The sequence below is a fragment of the Gadus morhua genome, chromosome 11 (genome assembly GCF_902167405.1).
Source record: "Gadus morhua chromosome 11, gadMor3.0, whole genome shotgun sequence".
NCBI classification, from domain to species: domain Eukaryota; kingdom Metazoa; phylum Chordata; class Actinopteri; order Gadiformes; family Gadidae; genus Gadus; species Gadus morhua.
This window is the reverse complement of record NC_044058.1, coordinates 3,103,825-3,128,115: the sequence shown is the minus strand read 5'-3', so window position 1 is coordinate 3,128,115 and position 24,291 is coordinate 3,103,825. Positions and strand designations below refer to the sequence as shown.

Sequence of the window (24,291 nt, the reverse complement as noted above, 5' to 3'; positions counted from 1 at the left end):
GACATTTTAAATCAAAATCTGGTGGCCTCTTCCCGAAAGCTGAAGATGGGTCGTCACTGCGTTTCAGCAATATAATGACCCTAAACATACGGCCAAATCTACCAAGAAATAGTTCACCAGACACAGAATCAAGCTCCTCCCTTGGCCATCTCAGTCCCCAGACCTCAACCCAATTGAAAACCTGTGGGGTGAGCTGAAGAGGAGAGTGCAGAAGAGAGGATCAAGGTCGCTGGATGATTTAGAGAGAATGTGCAAAGAGGAATGGTCGAAGATCCCTCTTTCTGTTTTCTCCCATCTTGTGAAACATTATAGGAGAAGATTAGGTGCGGTTTTGTTGGCAAAGGGGGGTTGTACAAAGTATTAACACCAGGGGTGATAATAATTGTGGCAGACATGATTTGATGTTAAATAATTATTTCTTAATGTGCGATTTTTTTCCTACTGAATAAATGCACTTGAATTAAAGGCTGGATTTCACACTTTCTTTCATTGTGGTCCTATATTATTTAGAAAAAAAATGAATTTATTAGAAGCTAAAGAACACATCTTAACCAGGGGTGCCAATAATTATGGAGGGCGCTGTATATATATATTTATACAACGGGGGGCCTGAATCCAGCGATCTGATTGGTTCCTAACTGTTGTATAATGAGCGTATACATAACTGCTATGACGCCCGATCATTTTGTGAAAGTTTTCATATCACTCCGCGCCTGGAAGTAGAAACAGTTACAAAGTAAAAAATATGTTGAATGATGGACAGGCTGTAAATGTTGTTACTCCGGGAGTGAGCAAGGCGATGGAGAGAATAACGAAAGCTTAGGCACACGGCGAGTGAACTGCTCCATAGGATAAATTGCCGGCGAACCGCTCTATCGGAGCCTTCTCTCGGAGGGACGCTAAAGTGTGTTGCATAGTGACCGTCATGCATTTTGAAGGCAGCCAGGAGGGACTACTTTTTTGTATTCTTTAATAAAACGGCTACTTTGACTTTCTTGGTTTCTTTCTAAATGTAGTGCGTCTATGACTTCCGTTTTGCCATAATAGTAACCGTTGTATAAAAGCAATAGATCACTTCAGTCAGTGGTATGTGCTCATTATACCACTGTGAAGGGGGTCGCGGCCCTCTGCTGCGCGTCGGGGCCGGACAACGCCCCTTAACAGTGATATAATGAGCACATACCACAGCCTGTGGTGATCTATTGCATATGCATATATATATATATATATATATATATATTTTTTTTTTTTTTAATTATTGTGTATTAACAAAGTAGATAGTACTTTATTGTCATTGCACATGTTACAGAGCAACGGAATTACCAGTTACATTCCGTCCAAGAAACATAAAAGACAGTGTGGGGAGACAGGATGGAGAGACTGTCAGGCGCTTGTTAGACAAGAAACATGCGGCCCGCGTTATATAAGAAAAGTTAAAAAAAGCTAAACAAGAGGGTGACGAGGGAAAAAAAAAGTCAATACCCCAAACTATGCTCCTTTAAGGGGGGCACAGTGTAGGGATTAGCAAAAAAAACACCTCAACACATAAGCAACACATCAAAAACATCACAAACACATGTGGGAGGGGAGGTAGAAAACTCTCGTAGGGAAAGAAAACATACTTCCATCAGGTGTAAAAAATAAAGATCAATAATGCATCAGTAATACTGTTACAACAATGGTCGGGCCATAAGGCTTTTTGAATGGAATTGAAACGGAGACCCCCCGCTCCCTGACCACCTTGACTAAGACATTTTCTGGGGGAAACACTGCACGCCATTCGATGATTGGTCGACAGAAGGTCGACAGGGAAAGCCTCATATATTGAAGAAAATTGTTGCTCTTCGTTTAATGTGTCGCATTCTTCTTTTTCATTGGATTTATTAGCAGGCTATACTGTCGGGCGGCTATGATGTCATGATGCTTACATAGCTGCTGTGGCCATCCAGCTTAAACCCCGCCCTACCATAAGCAGGGCTCCAGACTAACTTTTTCCTTGGGTGCACTGGTGCGCCTAAATTTTTTATTTGGGTGCACCAGCACATATTTATGGTCCACCTAAGTTTTGAGTTGTTGAGGGGGGGGGGGGGGGGGGGGGGGGGGGGGGCGTTGGGCCGTGCCTGCCTTGCGCTGAGTTGTTGACGGGGGGGGGGGGGTGCGGGCAGCTGCACCGGTTGCACCGTCGATATTTACGCCACTGATTAATAATACTTGGACCATTAAATAAATGCCTTAAATAAATGCCGAATCTGTATCTCTCATAAAGAATATCGTCAGACAATGCCAAGGGATCGGTTTTGTACAAAAAAAACCTCCGTCTCCGGAGAGACGCCTGTACGATAAGTGCGCCGAGGTCCATGGGAACACCCACAAATGGTGACGCCATTATCGGAGGAGGGGCTAGGAAGCTGCGCACGCCGGTATAAGTAGCCGATCTCCGGGTAGACTCGCTGAAAAGCTGCTCCCGACCAGGTTTGGTTGCGAGCGTAAGTCACCATGGTGATACAGCGACGCTTAAAGAGATCGACTTTCATGGTACAGCTAACCCAGGCTTTCAGCTCAACATACCTCGCTAACCCTCTAATCGAGCTTCGTAGTACAGGCCCCTGGATTGGGCTTTGCGGGTTTGTTTACCGGCGTTGCTATTGTTACCGGTCTTGCGTGTTCCAACGGTTTATTAGGTATCTAATAAATCGCTGTCTAAGCAATACTTCATTCACTGCCTCTCCCGTGGTCATTACAATATTATGAATAGACTGCTCTGTAAAAAAAATAACTAATAATTATACCAGATACATTTTCAGTCGCACCGGTGCGCCGAAATAAAATATTTGGTCGCACTACTCTGAATTCTAGGCGCATGTGCGCCCAAATTAGGCGCACTCTGGAGCCCTGATAAGGGTACTGTCACCAGTGGAAAAGCGAGCCGTAACTGAGCTGCACCTAACTGTGCTGCACCTAACTGTACTACACCTAGTCGTACTGGACATATCTGCACCATTTGGTGGAAAAGCGCTACAAGGACTCTAAGGAGCTGGTGGGGGTTCATACTATACACTAAGACACCCCTCCGTCCCCTGATGGAGCTCATATATCCACACGCACCAGACTGGGGGTTTCACATTCACATTTCAGATTGTAACGGTTAACTTCCCAAGTAAAATAAAAATGTTTTACCACAACCTCTAAGGAAATTGCTTTTTCTTAAATTGACCCATTCAGAACCGTTTTGTTGTTTCATTGGTGTGTTGTTAATAAGGATATTTTAAAGGCAATTTTTTACGGTTTTGTATTTTAGCACAAGGTATCTTACTTTTAAAACATTCTCCCAGCCGCGTTGACAATTTTGATGTGCCAATTTTAATATTTTTTATTGTAGAATAAAGTGGCATCTAGCCACCAACTTCGGATATTGGTCCCTTTTGCTTGCCGTGTGAAGGCATGAGAGAACAAATAATATGACAGATTTTTTGGAAATGCTATAGCCCTCTGCAGTAAAGGTCTCCCTTCTCATACAAAACAATTTCTTCCCGGTATGAGATAGACCGACCAATCACAAGCGTGATAATAACGAGCAGCTCCATAGAGACATTAACAAAGACGGCTGTTCCTGATGTAGTTAAATAAACTGGCGGTATATTTTTTTACTAAAAGACGAACCAACGCTTTACTTGAGAATCAATATGTTTTTCTGCACTCAGTGCTTCGTCACCCGTTTCGTTGCTCCCATTGGTTGTAGACCTATCCAATTGCATCAAGGGTCATATTGCTTTGCACCCGTTGGTGACGTCCCTTGGAAGTCTAAAATACAAGGAAACGTTCAAGAATATCGCAGTTTGCCATTCTTCCGGCGATAACAGATTAAGGCGCTTGCATCTGTCGGAGACCATATCGATTTGAGACTGCTCACAACTCGGCTCTGCTCCATAGATAGATAGATAGATAGATACTTTAATAATCCCAGAGGGAAATTATTTTTGTCACGAACTCCAGATATACATACAAATAAATAAATATTAAGAATAAAATAAAAAATATAACACACACACACACACGATAAAACCTAACCATCATGGCAGGTCTCCCCTGCTTCGTTCAGAAAATCCATATCGCCTGTCCATCACATTATTACAGTGTTTATTTTATTACTGTTCGTCTCTTCTGATTTGTACCACCCTCTGTCTTACAACTCAAATCTTAACAAAAGCAGCTTTAGGGTCAGTTTCACAACAGTATTTAAAATCTACAGACAAATTGAACTCCTCTAAACTCTCTAAAACCCGTTGTAGCAACAGGGACAAAAGTCCAAATGGACTTTTGTCCATTGGACTAGTTTTGTTGGCTAAATATAAAGGATTAGTCTTCATTACCCATGTAAGCTGCCCAGTGGATGGCGCGGCGGTCCTTCTTGTCAAATGCATTGATGTTTGCTCCTCTGGACAGCAGCAGCCTCACCATCTACACAAACAGAAACACAATGAGACCACAGTGGTGACTATAAATCCAAAATAAATGTTACACACACTTTTTTTATTTATATATATATATTAGTGGTGGCCTGGTGGGCATAGATTATTTTTCTAGATTAAAATGGCAAACGGCAAAAAATCTGTTTGTTTACCCTGACAGCGGCCAATTATACTGGGCAATGGTGAATTATCAAATATAATTCACCGCCGGAAGTTGTGAAGTGCCCATGCAAGTGAAAGGAGCATAAACAAAAATAATTGACAGCTGAACGTTGGGAAGGCCCATGCAAGTGAATGGAGCAGTCTACATCATTGAGAAGAGCCGTGTAATAATCCATAATAATGTACGGTTTAGAAGTTAAATATTTGAAAGTTGTAGAATAAATTAATATAATTTATATTGGAGTTAATTTGCTAGAAATGTACTTACAATTTTTAGTCAGTTAATCATTTACATATTTATGTTACACAATTATTACATATTTAACACAGTCAGGATATTCTGTTGAATCTGCCTCTCTGATTCCCTCACGTTTACCTCAGTCTAAATTCTAGCTTCTATTGGTTAGTTCAGTCACGTGATGGGTCCGAACAACGAAGTGTTTGAAAATAGATTAAAGGCGATATTTTTTTTATCGAGCGATACAAGTTTTGCGTTAACGCAGCCGTTAACGCCCCACCACTATAAAATATATATACATATATACATATATACATATATACATACATACATACATACATACATATAGTGTAAGCAGGCCGATGGCAACCAAGCACGCAGTCCTTCCTCCCTCACTTTAAAAACCATCAGCCACCACCGATATAGATATCTATCTACCTACCGAGAATAAAATACATTTTAGACATTACATTTTCCAGGTTAAACCCCACCCAATTGCACTATAAATATACAGATAGTTGCATCACTGCATAACCCCTAGAATTACAATCATTGTTTTTGGAACGTGCAATGCTTGCAGTTTCAAACAATATTGAAAAAAAACAACTGGAGAGTGAAGACCAGAGTCAACCTTAAGGTGGTAGGTAACACACCTCCAGATGTCCACTGAAGGCAGCGTGGTGCAGCGCCGTGCGCCCGGCCCGGTCTGAAACGTTCACGTTGCTGAGCAGGGGGACCAGCGCCTCAGCACAGCGGACTGCCTTGTTGGCCGCGGCGATGTGCAGCGGCGTCTGCCAGTTTTTGTCACGGGCGTTGACGTCCGCCGAGTGTTTCAGCAGCACCTGGACAGCCTCCTGTTGGCACAGACCATGTGTGGTTGGGATAATGTAACCTATGATGAGGAAAGGATTGTGATAGTGCTGCATGTACCTCACTGCAGGACGCCACGGCCCGGTGTAGAGGAGTCAACCACTTGTTGTCTTTGGCATTCACCCGAGCTCCTACAGAACACATGTCTTATTATTGATATTTATTTATTTAGGCAGGCAGCTTTTGAAAAGATAGGGCAATTAAAATAAAGAAATACAAATATAAAGAAGTCAAAGAAATACAAGCAATTTTCAATAAGGAACATAAAAAGGCAACAGAGCAAAGGCAATATGAGCAAGTAGTAAACCAGTTAAAAAATATTCCTGTGTGCACTGTTGATTAGATTTTAGGCAATGTTTGAGTCCTTTTCTATATAAAAGACTACCAAAATCCATCATATTTTATTGCTTTAGAATTGATTGATCTTAAACATTGTATTTCTCATTACATTCCTAATGCTTAGAAAGTTCTTAAAGGAATAATTTATATTGTCATTAGGTTTATGTTGAGTACACATACAAAACGTAATAGTGAATAATGAAAATGCAACAATTATATTCTGATATAGCTCCATAGCAGTGCTAGACTGCAGTGTCATTCTGTATGTTAAACCCTACCTGACAGTATCAGCAGCTCTACGATTTCAGCATCTCCCAGATAGGCAGCAGCATGCAGAGGGGTTCGCTTCTCATTGTCCTGACATGGAAGGAACACAATGATACGTTGCCCTTATTCATTCAAAACAAAACTGCCCGAGTTTGACCTAGAAATGCAGTAAATTAACTAAGGTTTTGTGTAGAAATTCAACTCAAATACTGTAAATGTCAAGTTATATGCTATTAATCCTGTAATCCTATAATCTTCTTGAAATAGGACAACCATAGATGGAATCTAACACAGGTAAGTGGAGTTTGGGGACAGTATAGGGATGTGAATAGCTCAAATTGTTCATGCTCGAATAATCAGTGGTTGGTATGAACGAATTATTGATTATTCGATGTGTGCCGACATTCACAAAGGCAGCCATGGATCTTTGGCAAGAAATTAATTGATATCTTAAACGCAAAAAAACAACTACCTGCTAAGTAGTTCCAGTCAAATTGTCTTTTCAGCTTTCAAAACGAGAGCTGGTAAATTATATGCCGTTATATGCTATAGACCCTATAGTATCTGTGGTATAAAGGCTGGGACGAATTTCCTATTATAAATATGTACACTTTATGTTGAAAGTATAGACTGTCGCGATTCCCATTGAAACGAATGTCGCGGTGATTCGTTCTTCAAAACGAGACCTGGTAAATTGTGAAATATGAATTAAACTGTAATCAGACAATGCTGTTAAATGCTATAGACTACTGATCGACCGATATATCGGCCGATATGAGTTTTTTTTACATGTATCGTATCGGCCGATATTTTTTTCATTGTGTCATTTTTATGATGTAAATTGAGAGAGGCTTAGCCTGGAAATCCAGACCCACATCTAGAAAGCTGTTGGGTCTGGCAACGAGTAATGAAAATGGCCCAACTTGAGGGGCGGCACCAAGCATGCATTTGAAAATATCACTGATAACACACATTGGATAACACCAATCTGAAGAATACAAGGATATTCAAGGATATAGATAAGACACTCGCCCTATCCGGTCGGTAAAACAGCAACGCTTTTGGCCTGCATATATTGATACATCGATGTGATTGATTAATGTTCTTCTGGGCCAGAGGAGGCCAAGAATATACACAAGTATATTGCTTGTTCCCAGCGTGACTCGCTGAGCAAATTCAAATTGTGCTCTCGCGAGAACTCTGGATTTCCAGGGTATTATCGGCTCCAGAAAATCGGTATCGGCGTATCGGTTATGGCTGATGAAAAAATGTTGGCATCTGTGGTATAAAGGCTGGGACAAATTTCTAATTAAATATGTACAATGCATAACGTTAGTTCTCTGGCTCATAGCTGAGCGGACTAAAATACCTCCCGTTGCCAAGTCGTGGCTAAGGTCCGCCCTATTTACTGGAGGAGTGAACAACGTTTCCGTTGCATAAGAACCTTACAGGAGGGTAATGATTGCTCCAGGTATAAGTCAAACCCTCAGGCGTTACTATGTGAAAACCATTATATTTGGATTGTAAAACACATGAAAATATAAATGAATGGTCTTAATTTATTTTCTTTGGCAAATGACCACGGTATAAGCGGGATAATGTCCTTCGAGGTCCAGCATTAGCGCCGTCCGTTAATTCTTGTTTATTTACATGGGAAACAATGCTAACGGTCCAAATGTCAAAAATCGACTTCCCCCTCGTGAACAAATAATCTAATGATTGGATAATCTGACCCATCCCTGGTACAGTACAGCATGTTAAAACAGCCCCGCTTTCAACAGTAAAGAAATACATAATGACAGCCTTCAACTTGCATTAAATACACAACTGACGGACAGAAAATATAAAAAAAAAAATAGTGCACGATTGCATCATTGACTATAAATCATGAACTGTAGTTGGATCCATCCTGCATTATTTATTTTATCTTATTCAAATAGTTTTTTACTATAATTTTATATAAAATTAGTAAATTTATTGTATATATATACTGTTTGTCGCACTTCTCTTTTCCAACTGAACTGCTGGTCACCTGTGAATTTCTCCCAAGGGGGATTAATAAAGGACTATCTTATCTTATCTTATTGATTCGCCAAACAAAGTTAAATGTGGAAATTTATTAGATATTCAATCTTCTTAATAAAGCAAGCTTAAGCGGTATACTTGATACAATGGCGCAAAGCAGGGCAAACAGAGTGGTGATTCTGAGTCAAGTACAAACCTATCCGAACAGCCACAGTTGACCTGTAATTGATGAGAAGGATGCCCTACCTCCCACCTGCTCACCAATGGCATGCTTCTAAAATATCCTATTTATCCAATTTGGATAAAGCATGTGCTGCAAATAGTAAGAGCAACAAGATGGCAGAAAGGAAGATTAAGATGAGATTACCTGTGTATTTACATCTTCTTTCTTAAATATGAGTGAGCGTACTTCATCAGGGTCCACATTGAAAATAGCTTTCAGCAAAGCAGGCTGCAAAAGAAACAATGAAATTATGTTAAATATGAATTACCATTCATCACATGCTAACCAAACACGTAAAACAATAGAATATAATGGTATAGCTTTCCTGGGTTCTATTGTGAAATGCATCTGGTTATGTTCTGGTCTAGCACTGCGCACTGTGAAATAATCAAATCAAACTATCCACATCCACCAAATTTAGCAGGAAGAGTACACAGTTTATTCACGGAACTTCAATTGTTTTTCCGCCTGTAGCTTTTTTGAGACATTGGAATGAGAAAAGGCGGGGCCTGCTTACCCTTATAGAAGGGTTTGCCACGTCATAAGTTATTGATAGGCAGCATGCGAGCAACAACTGAACCTAGGTCTCAAAATGTTCTTCTTCCACTCCTTACCGAAACAGGAGAGCAACAACTGACATTCTGCACCAAACATGTGATGCGCCAACATAGCCCAGCGCTTGGCCACCACTAATCCTTGGGCTATTTGTGTTGGGACATTTACTGCTAAAGCAAAAAGGATTTCAGGGACAAGGATTGTAGGTTTTCAAGACTGAGAAGGGGGAAATATTTCATGTTTACGTATAACGGTTAAAGTTAAAGATGTTTGAGTTTAGTTGAAGAGACATTCATTACTTAAGTATTAATTTATTAAATAAGTAATAAAAACCCAATGATTTGATGGTCACAAAACCAAACCTTCAGATAGAAAGGGCTAGATGTCAACTAGACTTTTTTCAGACACATGCTGAATGGACATTGATGCTCATCAGTTCAGTGGAATCGGGAGAAAATGACCTGCAGTGACGGTCTAGCAGTCACCATAAATCATACTATGGTTTATGGTGTATGGTTCATAAATATGTTTCGGTGCTCTTGTTTTATATCTATGCACGTTTCATTTCTGCCGAAACACACCACTAGTGTATACTGCATTTATATCTGTTTACTCTAATATAGTGGTGCACCAAGCAACGGTTCACAGGTTACCCATGATCCGTACGGATCAACCCTCACGGTTCAGGACGCAAGTGATCCGCGGATCGGCTGAAAACAGTCGGGCGTTCACGTGATAAGCGCATGTTTAGGACAATTCCGGTATTTAGCACGTTGAGCCCCCTTTTCTGGTTTGTCTAGGATGAAATAGTGGTTGACACACCGATGTGCTTCCTTTGGAGTTTTTTATTTTATTTACTATCCATGTTAAAAATAAGGAATAATGCCTCAGATTGCACTTTATTTTGTTTAAATAATTTTTTATAAGTATTTATTTTATGTACACTATTTTAAATATTTACTATGATTAAAAGGAATCGGGATTATTACCAAATTTTTCACTTTATTTTGTTTTTGCACATTTGAAGATCTTATTTGATGTCACATCAAATAAGAAAATGATCCGACCCGTGACTCAAAAACCGTGACACGATCCGAACCGTGGGTTTTGTGATCCGTTGCACCCCTATTCTAATATTAACGTTACCACTAGGGATGGGCAAAATGATTATTTTCCGGGAATCAGTTCTTTCAGTTCAGTTCACTATAACGATTCGTTCGTTTGATTAGTTCGTTACGTCAGATTACGTCATTTGACAGGGAACCTCACAGGTGTCTGTCTTTTTTTCAGCACTGGGATGCTGACGGCGATTCCCGCCAATTTATTTTTCCTTTGGCGGCCCTCAGTCAAATTTTGGGTTCATTAATTGGCCCTCAGCTGTCAAAACTTTGAGAACCCCTGGCTTAGGGTGACGCCTTTATAATTTTGCAAGCGGCGGCCTGTACTTTACGTCATCAACTATGACTCAGTCCCTGATTTGTCAAATTACATCAATAATTACGACTCAGTCCCTCCCTGATTGGCCCGATTACATCATCAACTAGGACTCACGCCGTCTTCATAACGCTCCGAGTTTCCGGGAGTTTCGGTCCTTAAGCTCGGAGGATAGTGCTTTGAACATTCTGTTGGGTCTGAGTTTTCGTGAGGAAGTAAAGCTACCCAAGACCTCAGATTTCACGTCACAACAATGGCTGCCTATTTCTCATTACATAGATAGACTAATGTGAACTTGTAGCAAACACCAAGAGGCGAACTTAACACCCATCCTAACATTTTATCGCGGTATATTAATGCTTACAATTATTAACAAAACCTGATAAATACTCGCTCATGTTCAACCATCGCAAGCAGTTCTAATAACTGATTCATCTGTTCTGTGAATACAGCAAAGAGGCCTCCTGGGCATCCATACTTGTTATGAAGTCTAGTCTCACGAACCATCAGTTTTTCCGGTTTTATGTCATAGCCTACGAACTTCTGAGGGGCGTTTTCTGAACACTCTTATTTCAGAAGACTGGAAGGTTTTAGTAAAGACATGCAAGAGCTTCCGAACCTCTGAACGTTTTGAAGACGGCAGTCCCTGATTGGCCCGATTACAACATCAACTACGACGCAGTCGCTGATTGGCCAGCCCTGATTACAATGTAATTTCAGGAAATCGATTTTGGGGGCTAGAGGTCCAGACTGATCTGTGTAGCAAAACAGAATGTGAGATCATGTGATCGGTATGGTCTCTAGTAGGGCTGCACCATTAAATCAAATTTTTATCACAATGACGATATTGGCTCCCACTAGGGCTGGGCGATTAATCGAATTTTGATCACGATTTCGATTTAAGCCTCAAACGATTAACATAAGAGTTTTTCGATTTTATTTTTTTAAATGTTCTATAGAAAGGGCAGAACAGCTGGATACGTATCTGTCTGAAATTTCAAAGTTCTCAGTTACAAAAAAAGGATTCGGAGAGAGATGCTGAATAAATACATGTTTTTAAACTAAAAAATAATCGTTTAAATAATGGTGATTTCAATATTGACCAAAATAATCGTGATTATGATTTTTCCCATAATCGAGTACTTCCCACTATAAAATGTATGTGACCTCAAGTCCTCAAGGTATAAAAACAATAAATAAAGGCATGTTCCGCAAAATAAATTGCATACAAAAATAAAGCGTGACCCGCCCAATGCAGTATACGCTTTGGCTCCGCTGCAAAGCAAACCAAGCCCTCCTTTATGGCAAGCCAACCCCGCCAGAAAATGACCTTGTTCAGTCACATCACTTTCATTATGCCGTAAAAAATGCTGTAAAAGGTGAAAAAAAAAACGCCTTTTTTACACCGTAATGTGCAAAAACTGCGCCGCTTTTTACGCCGCAATGAAGTCCTCAAAGTGTGTGTGTAAAAAACACAGTTTTGAGCATCAAACCGCACGTAAAATACGCCCGTTTGTGCATATCACAACGCGCATAAAAAACAGCGTCTCTCTAGTATGCTAATAATCCCCGCCCTTCTTTTCTCTCAGCCAATGCATTTGAAGTGTTTGCGCCCAATCGCTGATCAAGACAAGCAGACCAAATCAGTTTAGCACAGATCTACTCGTGACAATTTCGCCTCTCATTTCTGTTAGTTGTAGCGTATATATAAATATGAGTGAATCCGAAATTAACCGTGTGGTCACCGTGGCCGGAACGATAGCGACACTTGCTCTGTAAGCTGGAGGTTGTCGGATCGAATCCAGCTATTGGCAGATTTGCTCTTTTGTCAGATTGTCACGCTTTGATGATCGCAATGCTTTTTAGACAGCAAGCCAGACCTCCTGTGTCATAAATTCCAAATTCAGTACCTTTTTAGTCAACCAGCCAGATCCTCTTGGTGTCTCGTTACACGCCTTATAAGTTAATTATATTTAAATTATTATAGCCATGGAGCCTTTATTTTCCTGGAGTTATCATCACATCCTTTCATTTTATATCGATATAAATGCAGCAAAAGAGCTGTGCTTGTTATAGGTTTGGGTGTGACGATGTCGAACTTCATGTGGCGGTAAATATCTTTGGAAAATGGAAATAAAGTAGCCTTCATTTCACTAATACCCAGGTGTAATAAGTCACTGGAATAATGGCAGGTAGGTGAAGCATTATAAGGATCTTAGCAGTGTTTCCTCACATCCTGATTCTACAAGAAGGCTTACCTGAGCAAACAAATAAAAACGATGTAGCCAAAATATGTCTATATATCCTAACAATTTAGGAAGGGGAGATTAAATACCGTCAAAACGACAACAGAAATTAAAACAAAGTACACACAGGTTACTGCCGTCTTGTTTACTAACACAGCAGTCAGTGGTTTTATGTCAAAACAAATAAATCACAATATAGCAACGTGCATGACAGATTAAAAAAAAAATGCGAAGGGTCCATGTAATGGGTGGGAGCTCTCCCCACTGCAATAATATTCCCTTTCAATTTTCTAGGACTAAACCAGTAAAAATCAACAATGAGTAGGGATGGGAATTGATAAGAATTTCACGATTCCGATGCCGCTTATCGATTCAATTCCTTATCGATTCTCTTATCGATTCTCATTGGGTGAGAAAATAAGTATAAATGCGTTTGTTTGTATTAAATCTCTGTAATATCTGATCAGAAGTGCTTCTAGTATTAGGATATTGTACATTTTCAAATCAATTGGTCTAGACGAAAAAATATATGTTTGGCTTTTTAAGCCCAAATGCCATCAATATGTGCCATACAACTAAAAACACAGACTGAAAACAGCCAAGTAAGAGCTTGTGCCTTTTGGAATGCTGACAGTGCTCATTTGCATTCAACTTGTAACAAAATTCAACTGACATAAACAAAATGAAGCATTGATTAGACAGAGATTTATTAGATGGGCCTACCTAATAAACCGTTGGAACACACAAGACCGGAAACCATAGCAATGCCGGTAAACAAACCCCGAGAAACCCCGAGAAGAAATGAGAGCTCCCCACGCTACGGCCATCCGGAGGCGACAGAGCTGTTGGCTGTGATATTATATATACAATTATAATATATTATATGCCATTATATATAGAGCTCCGGGAGTCGCAAACTGTAACAATCACTTTCTCCTCCATGCCGCAGTTCACCCCGGACTGCACTGCACTGAGTTTGACGGCTGAACGCTGATTGGCTGTTACGTTACACATGTCACTCAGTGTTGAACGCTGATTAGCTGTCATCACGACAAAATCTTGTCGCCGGTTTTCTCCCGCGAAAAATTCGCCCTTATACGCGTCTCTACGTTCACTTTGTATGGGATCTTGTCGCCCCGTCGCGTTTGGTGTGAACGCACCATGCGATTCTTCCTCGGCGGCGACATGTTTGCTGCGTTCTGAACCAAATCAAAGCAGTGCGTATGTGACGTCACAACGCATTTGCCGCAATCAGAACCGATAAGCGGAATCGTTAAGCAGGCTTGCTAATGATTCCAAGGAATCGTTTGACTCGTTACCGGTTCTCGATTCCCTAACAATGAGATAAAAATATTAAACAAGAAAATAAAAGTTTGGCAAACTTTGTCACAAAGGAGATCTGATCTGTGCTGAACTGATTTGGCACTGAATTTGGAACTTATGACACAGGAGGTCTGGCTTGCTGACTAAAAAGCATTGTGATCATAAAAGCGTGACAATCTGACCAAAGCGCAAATCTGACAATAGCTGGATTCGATCCGACAACCTCCAGTTTACAGAGCAAGTGTCGCTATCGTTCCGGCCACGGTGACCACACGGTTCATTTCGGATTCACTCATTTATATATATGACGCTACAACTAACAACAGAAATGAGAGGAGAAATTGTCACAAGAAGATCTATGCTGAACTGATTTGGTCTACTTGTCTTGATCAGAGATTGGGCGAAAACACTTCAAATGCATTGGCTGAGAGAAAAGAAGGGCGGAGATTATTTGCATACTAGAGAGACGCCGTATTTTACGTGCATTGTGATGTGCACAAACGCGCGTATTTTACGTGCAGTTTGATGCTCAAAACAGCGTTTTTTTACGTGCGCTCTTGAAGGACTTCATTGCGGCGTAAAAAGTGGCCCATTTTTTGCGCATTACGGCGTAGAAAACTCAGTTTACTTTTAAAATGTATCCAGTGACAGAATACATGCCCAAAAATGTAATATGTAACGTATTCCGTTTCACCACTCAAGTATTGTATTCTGAATACTTACATTGAATTGCATTTTATAAGTGTAGGAATGCGGCATCAAATCCTGCTTACTAAACAGGCCTATTCTGGTGTGTTCTTCTGTTCGAACTGTCTGAATGTGTTGGGCCCAAGTCTCCCTGAAAGTGAACTATTTTATATAATTTGCTGTAGTGGAACAAAGACTATAAAGTTATGCAACTATGTTCATGCCAAAGATATGCTATTGCATCTATTTCACTGAGCTAAGTGCATTGGTGTTGCCTATATATAGATGGGGGGGGAAGAGAGAGAGAGAGAGAGAGAGAGAGAGAGAGAGAGAGAGAGAGAGAGAGAGAGAGAGAGAGAGAGAGAGAGAGAGAGAGAGAGAGAGAGAGAGAGAGAGAGAGAGAGAGAGAGAGAGAGAGAGAGAGAGAGAGAGAGAGAGAGAGAGAGAGAGAGAGAGAGAGAGAGAGAGAGAGAGAGAGAGAGAGAACATTGTACGTTTTATGTGGGTGTCTGTCCAAATTCCCCGACGGTCTGACAATTTGCTGCTAGTCTTGGAGTTACCGCTAATCAAACAATAATTCCCATAATAAGCACGGCTGACCGGGTGCCTGTTACGTCCAAAGAGGCATATGCTTTGTAGAACTGGATTGGGCCAAGGTGCGTTCCCTTTCACATCTCAAGCGAACCGTACCAAGGTTGGTTTGGAAGCAAACCGAGACCAGCTGTTCAGGGAGGTCTCGTCGGTTGATTTAGTTCACATCGAAGTGGGGTGGTTGCATTCACACCAACACAAACGTACCGAACAAGGGAACTCAAACTCGTTTAGTGCGCACTAGGGATGGACATGATTAATCGACGATCGACTAATTGATCTTTAAGAATTTCGTTGATTACGTACATTTTTCATCGACTAAACTAACGCAGTGTGCAATTAAACATTTTACCACACGGGGGCAATATTTAAATTTGCGGCTCCTCCCCCGCAATAAACATACCGCTTTGAACGGTGAACTCTTTACGGCTAGCAGCTATAAAAAGCTATAAAAACTACAAAAGGACTATTAATGCAGGCTATGTGGAAAATGCGCAGACTTTGGCTCAGCCTGGCTCCGCCCTCTTCCGCTACGTAACTAGGATGGCTTCCGTTGAGTACGAAAAGTGTACATCGCCACACACTTCCGTTTTCAGTACACTTATTTTCGCCCGATCTGAATCGAAACGCCCGACGTGCTCAAACTTAGACTAAGTAAGTACGGATATTGGAACACGGCGATGTAATCATGAAGCGAATCATGAATGTGCATAACTATTGAACGGATCTGGTTTAACTGAGTTGTTAATCTAATAATAAAGATCCCATGAGGTAAACACGCTGCATTTGTATTTATTTTATTTATTTTTTTATGTAAAATATTAACGATTAATCGACTAATTGATCGTTAATTCTCCCGACGATCGACTAAGACAACTTAATCGAATGCCCATCCCTAGTGCGCACTAAAAGCTGTTGGTATGAAAGCACGAATAAACTGCTGAAACAGAAGTATCGTCATGTAATCCATTGATTTCAACAATGTTTTCTAAATACCAACTATTTAAATTGTAACTGTAACGGAATACAGTTAGCTATAATTTGTATTCTGAATAGTAGGGGTGGGTAAAAATATCGATTCAGCAATGCATTGCAATACTTTTCCCTGCAATTCAATATCGATTCAGCAATTTTCTGAATCGATTCAAACCCCTGGCCAGTGGGGCGCGGTGAGCAACATCCTCGTGTGATTCGCGCAATACGGACGGGGGCCGCACTTGACCATATCAACATGGCGACCGGGATGAGTAGCTGCTCCGTTAAGCCGCCAGAAGAAAGAAAAATACATGATTTAAGTTTACAAAGGCCTACATTACATTTAATACAGCACTTTTTTTTCACTTTTGTACACCTTAGTTATATTGGTATTGTGCTAATGTTTGATTTGTTACCAGAAATGAAGGCACCTGGTTCTTATGTTATTATTATTCAAAGATGTGCTGATGTTATGTTACAATTTCCAGCCCTGTACCCAGGCTGTTTTAAGGCATGAAATTAAATAAATAATTATTTCATTATTTTACTCTTTCTTGTGTATTTCTACTTGATACCGAATCGATATTGAAGCATTTCAATCATTATCGAATGGAATCGTGACCTAATGAATCGAAATCGAATCAAATTGTGAGATTCTTGACAATACCCAGACCTTCTGAATACGTAACGCCGGTACATGTATTCCGTTACTCCCCAACTATGGAAGCGTATATGTAGCAAAATTCAAACGGCAATGCAATTTGCAATTACATTATGCAATTGACAATTCATTATGCAATTTTATAATGTAATTTGTCAATACTTTATTCAAAGTGTATTTTAATATGCAAAGTGACAATGCAATCCTCAATTAAATTTGCAAAAGTTACAATACAAATAGAATAACATTGTCAAATTATTTGAGTTCCTTTATTCAAATTGAAAAGCTATAGCGTCCCCGTGATTGCAATCCACTTCGCCACGCTCCGTGTGTTGCGAAATAAACATTTCAATCCGCAAAACGAACGCTTTGCAAAAGATTTGGCAAAACGGAATCCAAAACGTTTTCCAAAAAGTCAATATGCAAAGTGGCAAACGTATAAGCCAATCAGCGTCTGGGCGGGAACTACGTCACTTGCTCGTAATTTCCTTGTACACGTTAGTATGTGTCTTGTATTGAACATGTATTGTTTTTGTATTGAACATGAATTGTTTGTTGTATTGAACATGTATTGTTTGTTGTATTGAACATGTGTCGTTTGGTTTCTTCAATTACACCTCTAGTCAAGCAAACCAATATTTTATTATAAACCTTATTATTTTATTAGCTAAATGGCATATTCATAAATGTAAATACTCGAATCAGAAACCGCTTTTTGTTGTGTTTGAGAATGAAACCAGGCAATAGGAATGGGACAGCTATTAAAACACTTAGTGTGTGTGCTCTTTATAATATTTTTATTTAATTTAATGCTGCATTCTGTATTTTTTGTGTCTGTATTTTGTATGTCTGCCATTTCTGTACCCCCTGGCTGTTGTTGTATTGCTAATTGTCAATATAATGTATTTTAAAAAAAAACAATGTTCGTATGAGTCAGGTCAATGGTCACCAATGGAGGAGATTACGCTCCGAAGTTTGGCCGATGATGTGGAGAACAATCGTGTTGAAGACACAGATGCAGTTGATAGAGGGCGTGTTCTGGGAGATAGGATAGACGACTTATCCTCACTGGTAGGTTTTGACGCCAGTGTGGTAAACAGAGACCCACCGTGGAGATACCCTTGGAGGCAATAGGAAGTGTAGTAATTCCCGCCCATACGCTGATTGGCTGATACGTTTGCCACTTTGCATATTGACTTTTTGGAAAACGTTTTGGAAAACTTTTTGGATTCCGTTTTGCCAAATCTTTTGCAAAGCGTTCGTTTTGCGGATTTCAATATCGCAACACACGGAGCGTGGCGAAGTGGATTGCAATCACGGGGACGCTAATTTGAATAAAGGAACTCAAAGAATTTGACAAAATGTTATTCTATTTTTACGGTTATAACTTTTGCAAATTTAATTGAGGCTTGCATTGTCACTTTGCATATTAAAATACACTTTGAATAACGTATTTACAAATTACATTATAAAAATTGCATTATGAATTGTCAATTGCATAATATAATGACATATTGAATTGCAAATTGCAAATTGCATTGCCATTTGAATTTTGCTACATATATGCTTCCATACCCCAACACTGGTGATACGTGACTGAATGAGGTTGTTTTCTGGCGGGGTTGGCTTGCCATACTCCTTCACACATGCTGTCTGCATGAGTCCAGCACAAACCGCGGTGCGAAGCCTGAAATCAAGTCTAGGACGGTCCTGAAAACACACCACAAAACAGAGTACGACTTCAATGCATGAAGGCTAAAAGTGTTGCATCGGCTTCTAACGCGAATTATCCCGCGTCAACTCAGACGTCCAAAAAAGGGAGCCTGTACAGCGCGACACTGTATCCATCCAGGTCACAAAGACACGCCGAAATCAACAATGCAATCACATACCATTTGGCCAAAGATATGTGTCCAATAAACCCTGTCAGTAATGTGAAGCATAGTCCTGCATTGAATTATTCTGATTCTGTCGCATTCTGTGATGGCATATTTATATTAGCAAACCTTTATTTTGGGCACCATTTTATTTAGCTCAAAATCAAGAGATTTATTTAAACCCATCTCATCATATGGATACAATGAATAAAGTGAAGTAATTTAATTTTTTCTCCTCGGAGGTCACATAAATAAACACCTTATTTACAAGTTTAACAAATCTTTTAGAATTTAAAATATTGTAAAATCTGTGCCCTATTGATTTAAGCTGGTGTTATGTATGCAAAGATTTGTACATTAGCAGGAATGTAGCAGAATGGATCACGGATGTTAAAGCAGTGTTAAGTTTATGCGACAGTTCAAAAAAAATATTTTTTCAATCAAATTAATAATCGTGGTAAAATAATCGGGATATCATTATTGATCAAAATAATCGTGATATCATTTTGACCTTAATCGTGCAGCCCTAATCTCTAGGGCCGGCTCATTCAATACACGATTGATGAATACAAATGGATTTAGAATTCCGCATACAGCACATTTACAAAGATTGATTTTGATTGGGTACAAGCTGGATGTTTCTGGTTTTATTTATTTTTCAAAATTATACCAGAAGTTTAATATTGCTGGCCTCCGACTGCAATAATTAAAAATACCCATTAAGCAAAGGTTGAAGTTTTACTTTTTCCGTGAAGGTTGACAGCAAACAAGGCCGTTGTTCCCTCCAGACTTTGTCTGGAGGGGTGGATGGTGAACTAACCCTGGGGGTGGCCTATCACATTTAATCAATATAAACCGACAAAGTACCAACTAGGGGTGTGAACGGTTACAAAAGAATTGTAAACGGTTACACGTCCCCTTTATTTTCGTGTACACGGTTAACCGTTTTTTTGTTAATAGAGGAATTTTAATAGTGGACCGCAGTCGCGCTATAGGGAGATTATTTGTTTATCAAAACGGCGGATGCGCGAGCAGAATGATCGCAAAAAGCACATTTGTTTGACCGGATGCCATGGTTATCTCCGTGAGGTTAATTTGCGGTTGCGGCGTTAATTAGGATGTTGTCAGCTTACTGTTACATTAAACTAACCAGAAAACGCGGTTATATGCTATAGACCCTACAGTATCTGTGATATAAAGGCTGGAATGAATTTCGAATTATAAAAATGTAAACTTCATGTTGAAAGTACGGACCGTCGCGATTCCCATTGAAACAATGGCGCGGTGATTTTTTATTTTATTTTTTATCAACGGTTATGATTTACTAACCGGTTACACGTGTACACGTGCACACTAGGGATGCAAACAATTAATCGATTATCGATTAATTGTCGATAAGAGATTACTCGATTAAAATAAATTACTTGCAATTAATCGCGTTTTTAACCCGTAATTCCCCACCCGTCCACGTGAGGGCGCGCTTGGCGCGCTTGACGCCAGACGTACTTGACGCACACGTGGGAACACAAGCGGGAACACAAGCGAAGCAGCACAAGACAAACGAAAAGCGGGACACTGACACGATGAAGACGGCAAAACGGAGTGCAGTATGGAGCCACTTTAAGTTGGTTAATGACGACAAAGACGCCAAATGCACAATATGTGGAAGTATTTTAAAGTACAACAACTAAACAACATCGTTGAATTACCACCTAAATGTGTCACATTCAAATGTGTCGCTGCTCCTTTACTTAGAAAGGAGTCAGCTGAGGTGGTTCGGGCATCTGGCAAGGATGCCCACTGACTGGGCGCCTCCCTTGGGAGGTGTTTCAGGCACGTCCAGTGGGGAGGAGACCTCGGGGAAGACCCAGGACTAGGTGGAGAGATTATATCTCAACACTGGCCTGGGAACGCCTCGGGATCCCCCCGTCAGAGCTGGTCAATGTGGCCCGGGAAAGGGAAGTCTGGGGCCCCCTGCTTGAGCTGCTCCCCCCGCGACCAGACCCCGGATAAGCGGATGACGATGAGATGAGATGTGTCACATTCAGAAGGAAATTCAGCTTCTCAGAAGAATTGCCGCTTATCAATTAATCGATCATCGATCGATAAGATGAAACAACTATTGATTAATGAATTACTCAATAATTTGCATCCCTAGTGCACACCCCTAGTACCAACATCTTTGTAATTTTGAATGCACGTTTGTTAAGTTGCTTTTTTATTGCCCATTAGAGGGCTTAAGATTGACGGGTGTCATTCAATTTGAATGAGGCCCTGCAAAGCCAATTGAGAATGGCAATAAAGGGGCTATATAAATAAACTTGGTTTGACTCTCGCTGAATAGGCAACCGTCCAACAGGCTACTTTAAAAAATGCTCTTCTTGAGGCATCTGGACATTATTCAGCCATAATTCAGCCACACCCTGAAGCTACCCGTTCTTCTCCTGTGGTCGTAACAAAATACATCCATTCAGATGCAACCATTTCAGTTTCTTTAAGTTTAACTCATTTTAGGAATTTTCTTTTGGCTGACAAACATAAATAAATTTCACATGTTTTTACTAAGACCTTACATTTCTACATGGATTGTAGTTATGATCATTTAAAAGTCATTATCTACGGAGTGAACAGTTTATGAATTAATTGTTTATAAAACAGCAAAAACGGGTGACCTACAATATGTCTGTTTGAGCAGCTGTACTCAATTCGGTCACCATAATGGCAACAATAAAGTCTAAGTCACAATGCAGAAAATTTAAAATTTATTTAGCTGCTTTTAGTTACTCTACATCATTTTCAAACTGTTGGCCATTTCAACAGCTCTAAAAGTGCATTTTATAAGCTAAATTTATTGTATAAATAATATTTTGTTTGCTAATATCAATCACCTACCACATCCACCAGAACTTTTTGATTGTTTAGAAAATGTGCCATACAGAAGACACAGGATACCTTATAAGGCTAAACATTTAGACCTACTTTGTTCAACAGGATGCAACAGTAAGCAATGCTATACAGACACTTGAATATGAGCATGCGAGTTGAGAGAACAAACTGTTCTCGGTAAGCATCGACTCAACAATTAACTGTCCTTTTATAAATTTCGGTGCAAAAAAATACTGTTGACTGTGTCATTTACAGTTTAGTACTGCCAGAAGGAACTAGTGTCAAAGCCCTACTTTGGGAAAACGGTTGTAGGCCGCATTTACAGAAGAGGTTAACAGGCCGATATGCATGGTAAAAGTGAGTTTACAATCAACAATTGTTTTCTCTATCCACTGAATAAATGTCAGACACAAATGTCACAAATAGCCAAGTGCTAAATTATCAATGTGGAATATTTGCAGTGCTTCAAGAAGACCGTCTGATGTGCTGTATTGTTCCTCATCCTGACTCGTTCAAACATCACCATGGTGACCGCTCCATGGCAATCCATGGCAACCCAGCTCGCTTGAATACAGGCCAACCATCAATCACGCATATATATACTCGCACAACTAATTGCACAAGCAAATATGCTTAACGTTACATACATATCCTTGTCCAATTGTACCTACTAAAAAAAAAATATATATATATTTAAAAACAAATCACAATTAATGGCGCACAAACCAAAATAATGATATTGATTTTTTTTGGCACACTTCACTTTCAAGAGAAGTGATCCATAAAAAAACAGTTTGGCCACTGCATTAATTATAAAACAAAAAGGTGACAGTACCCTGGAAAGGGAATGAGGAATGGATAAACATGGAGAATATCCCCTGCAAAACACATGCAACACCGATACGAATGGACACCGCTTATAGCCCAACTAGATTAAGGATACCACCATGTCACCATACTCAGTTGGCACTTAACACAATAACGCTCAAAAAGATCCAAGTACATAACTCATGTATAAGATGGTCATTGGTATAATGCCAGTATCGTGGAAGATCTTCAGACTTGCGATCGTCATTTGGAGACAGCTCACGTTAGTTAACATTCACTGTTTAAGTATCCTAAAGAGAGCTCTATTATTATTAATTTATATATATATATATATATATATATATATATATATATATATATATATATATATATATATATATATGTGTGTGTGTGTGTGTGTGTGTGTGTGTGTGTGTGTGTGTGTGTGTGGAGACGAACATCAAACATTAGCCTTGGTTAGCTGACGATAGTAGCCCCAACTTAACCCATGAAACGTCATCTTTGGATGAGAACCAATTAACAAGCCAATATACAAGTTCGTCAATTTTCTCTTAACGACTCTTTCTATAATAGATATTCACGGAATCTTTCCTAAGTTATATTGTGTCTGCAGTGGTAGTTCAGCTGAACTGAAGAGAGCAGCCATCGGTAGCTGAATGTAGCATTAAGTGCTAACTTACCTGGTCTCGGATCTTGACAACCACCATATTTTACAAGTTGTGATTGTCCTCATGCAGGATCATAAACGTGGCTCCGCTGTCCTTTTAATAGCGGTGTTTTAATAGAGAATCCGGCGGGTTTGTTGATAGTTACAATGAGGCCTAGCGTGACGTTAGCCTAGCTTTCCTGCTAGCTTCCTGGGTGATGGCATGAAGTTATCAGCCGGAGATCCATAACGTTACCGACGTCACGGTCCAATCACAGCCCACCTCAGATAACATCAACGCCATCACAGTCCAATTACAGTCTGCCTCAGAGAGAGAGGCAATTCAATTGGTCAGATGGTTTACATAGCTCAGTAACAGCGGTTATGGCTGGCTTCTGGTAGTGATGCTATGCTTTGCGTCGACATCGGGGCGTGTTTCGAGTACCTCAGCTCCTCCCCCTAGGGAAGCTCCGTATCGAGTAGGATTCACATAGGCGAAATTACGTAGCGTGTGAAGTTTGAGGCTTCATCTCGGGCTGTTCCGCGATATGGGTTCACAATTGGCACATTTTACAAAAAGAAGACACTACCCTGTTCCAAGATCACTTTAATGGCTATGTAATTAATCACACTCATTCTCAGTCATCATGCAGTTATATTATTACAATTATTAGTAGGCCTAGTTCATAAGACATTTGATTTTGCCCGGGATGACTTAAATCTTTGTCAAATTATTTGTTTTCTACCATGAGCTCGGGAGATATTTATGAACGGCAGACTCACACGTATCACTGAAATGACTTTAATTCTCAAATGTTTTGATGTTGTACGGAGCAAACATCACATCATCACAGGAAACTCTTTCTTTCATCATAATTTCATTCACCACTAGGTGTCCCTAGCGTAATTTGAAGCTTCGAGGTCGAACCACTTTAATGGTTCATCTGGCTGCGAGGCTTTGACGTTTCTAGAGGCATCATCTCGGCACC

The 24,291-nt window shown here is 40.0% G+C and overlaps 1 protein-coding gene across 1 annotated transcript in view; it reads right to left on the bottom strand.

Annotated features, from left to right (window-relative positions):
• Positions 1-23,721, bottom strand: part of ankrd28b (ankyrin repeat domain 28b) — a 69,074-nt gene extending 45,353 nt beyond the window's left edge. Inside the window, exons 1-6 of the mRNA XM_030370066.1 lie at positions 23,337-23,721; positions 8,738-8,821; positions 6,357-6,435; positions 5,800-5,870; positions 5,523-5,723; positions 4,371-4,458 (exon numbers count right to left, since the gene is read on the bottom strand). Of these exons, the coding sequence (XP_030225926.1) occupies positions 4,371-4,458; positions 5,523-5,723; positions 5,800-5,870; positions 6,357-6,435; positions 8,738-8,821; positions 23,337-23,363 (550 nt within the window). The 5' untranslated portion in view covers positions 23,364-23,721. The remainder of the gene's footprint in view (positions 1-4,370; positions 4,459-5,522; positions 5,724-5,799; positions 5,871-6,356; positions 6,436-8,737; positions 8,822-23,336) is intronic.
• Positions 23,722-24,291: the final 570 nt, after the last annotated feature.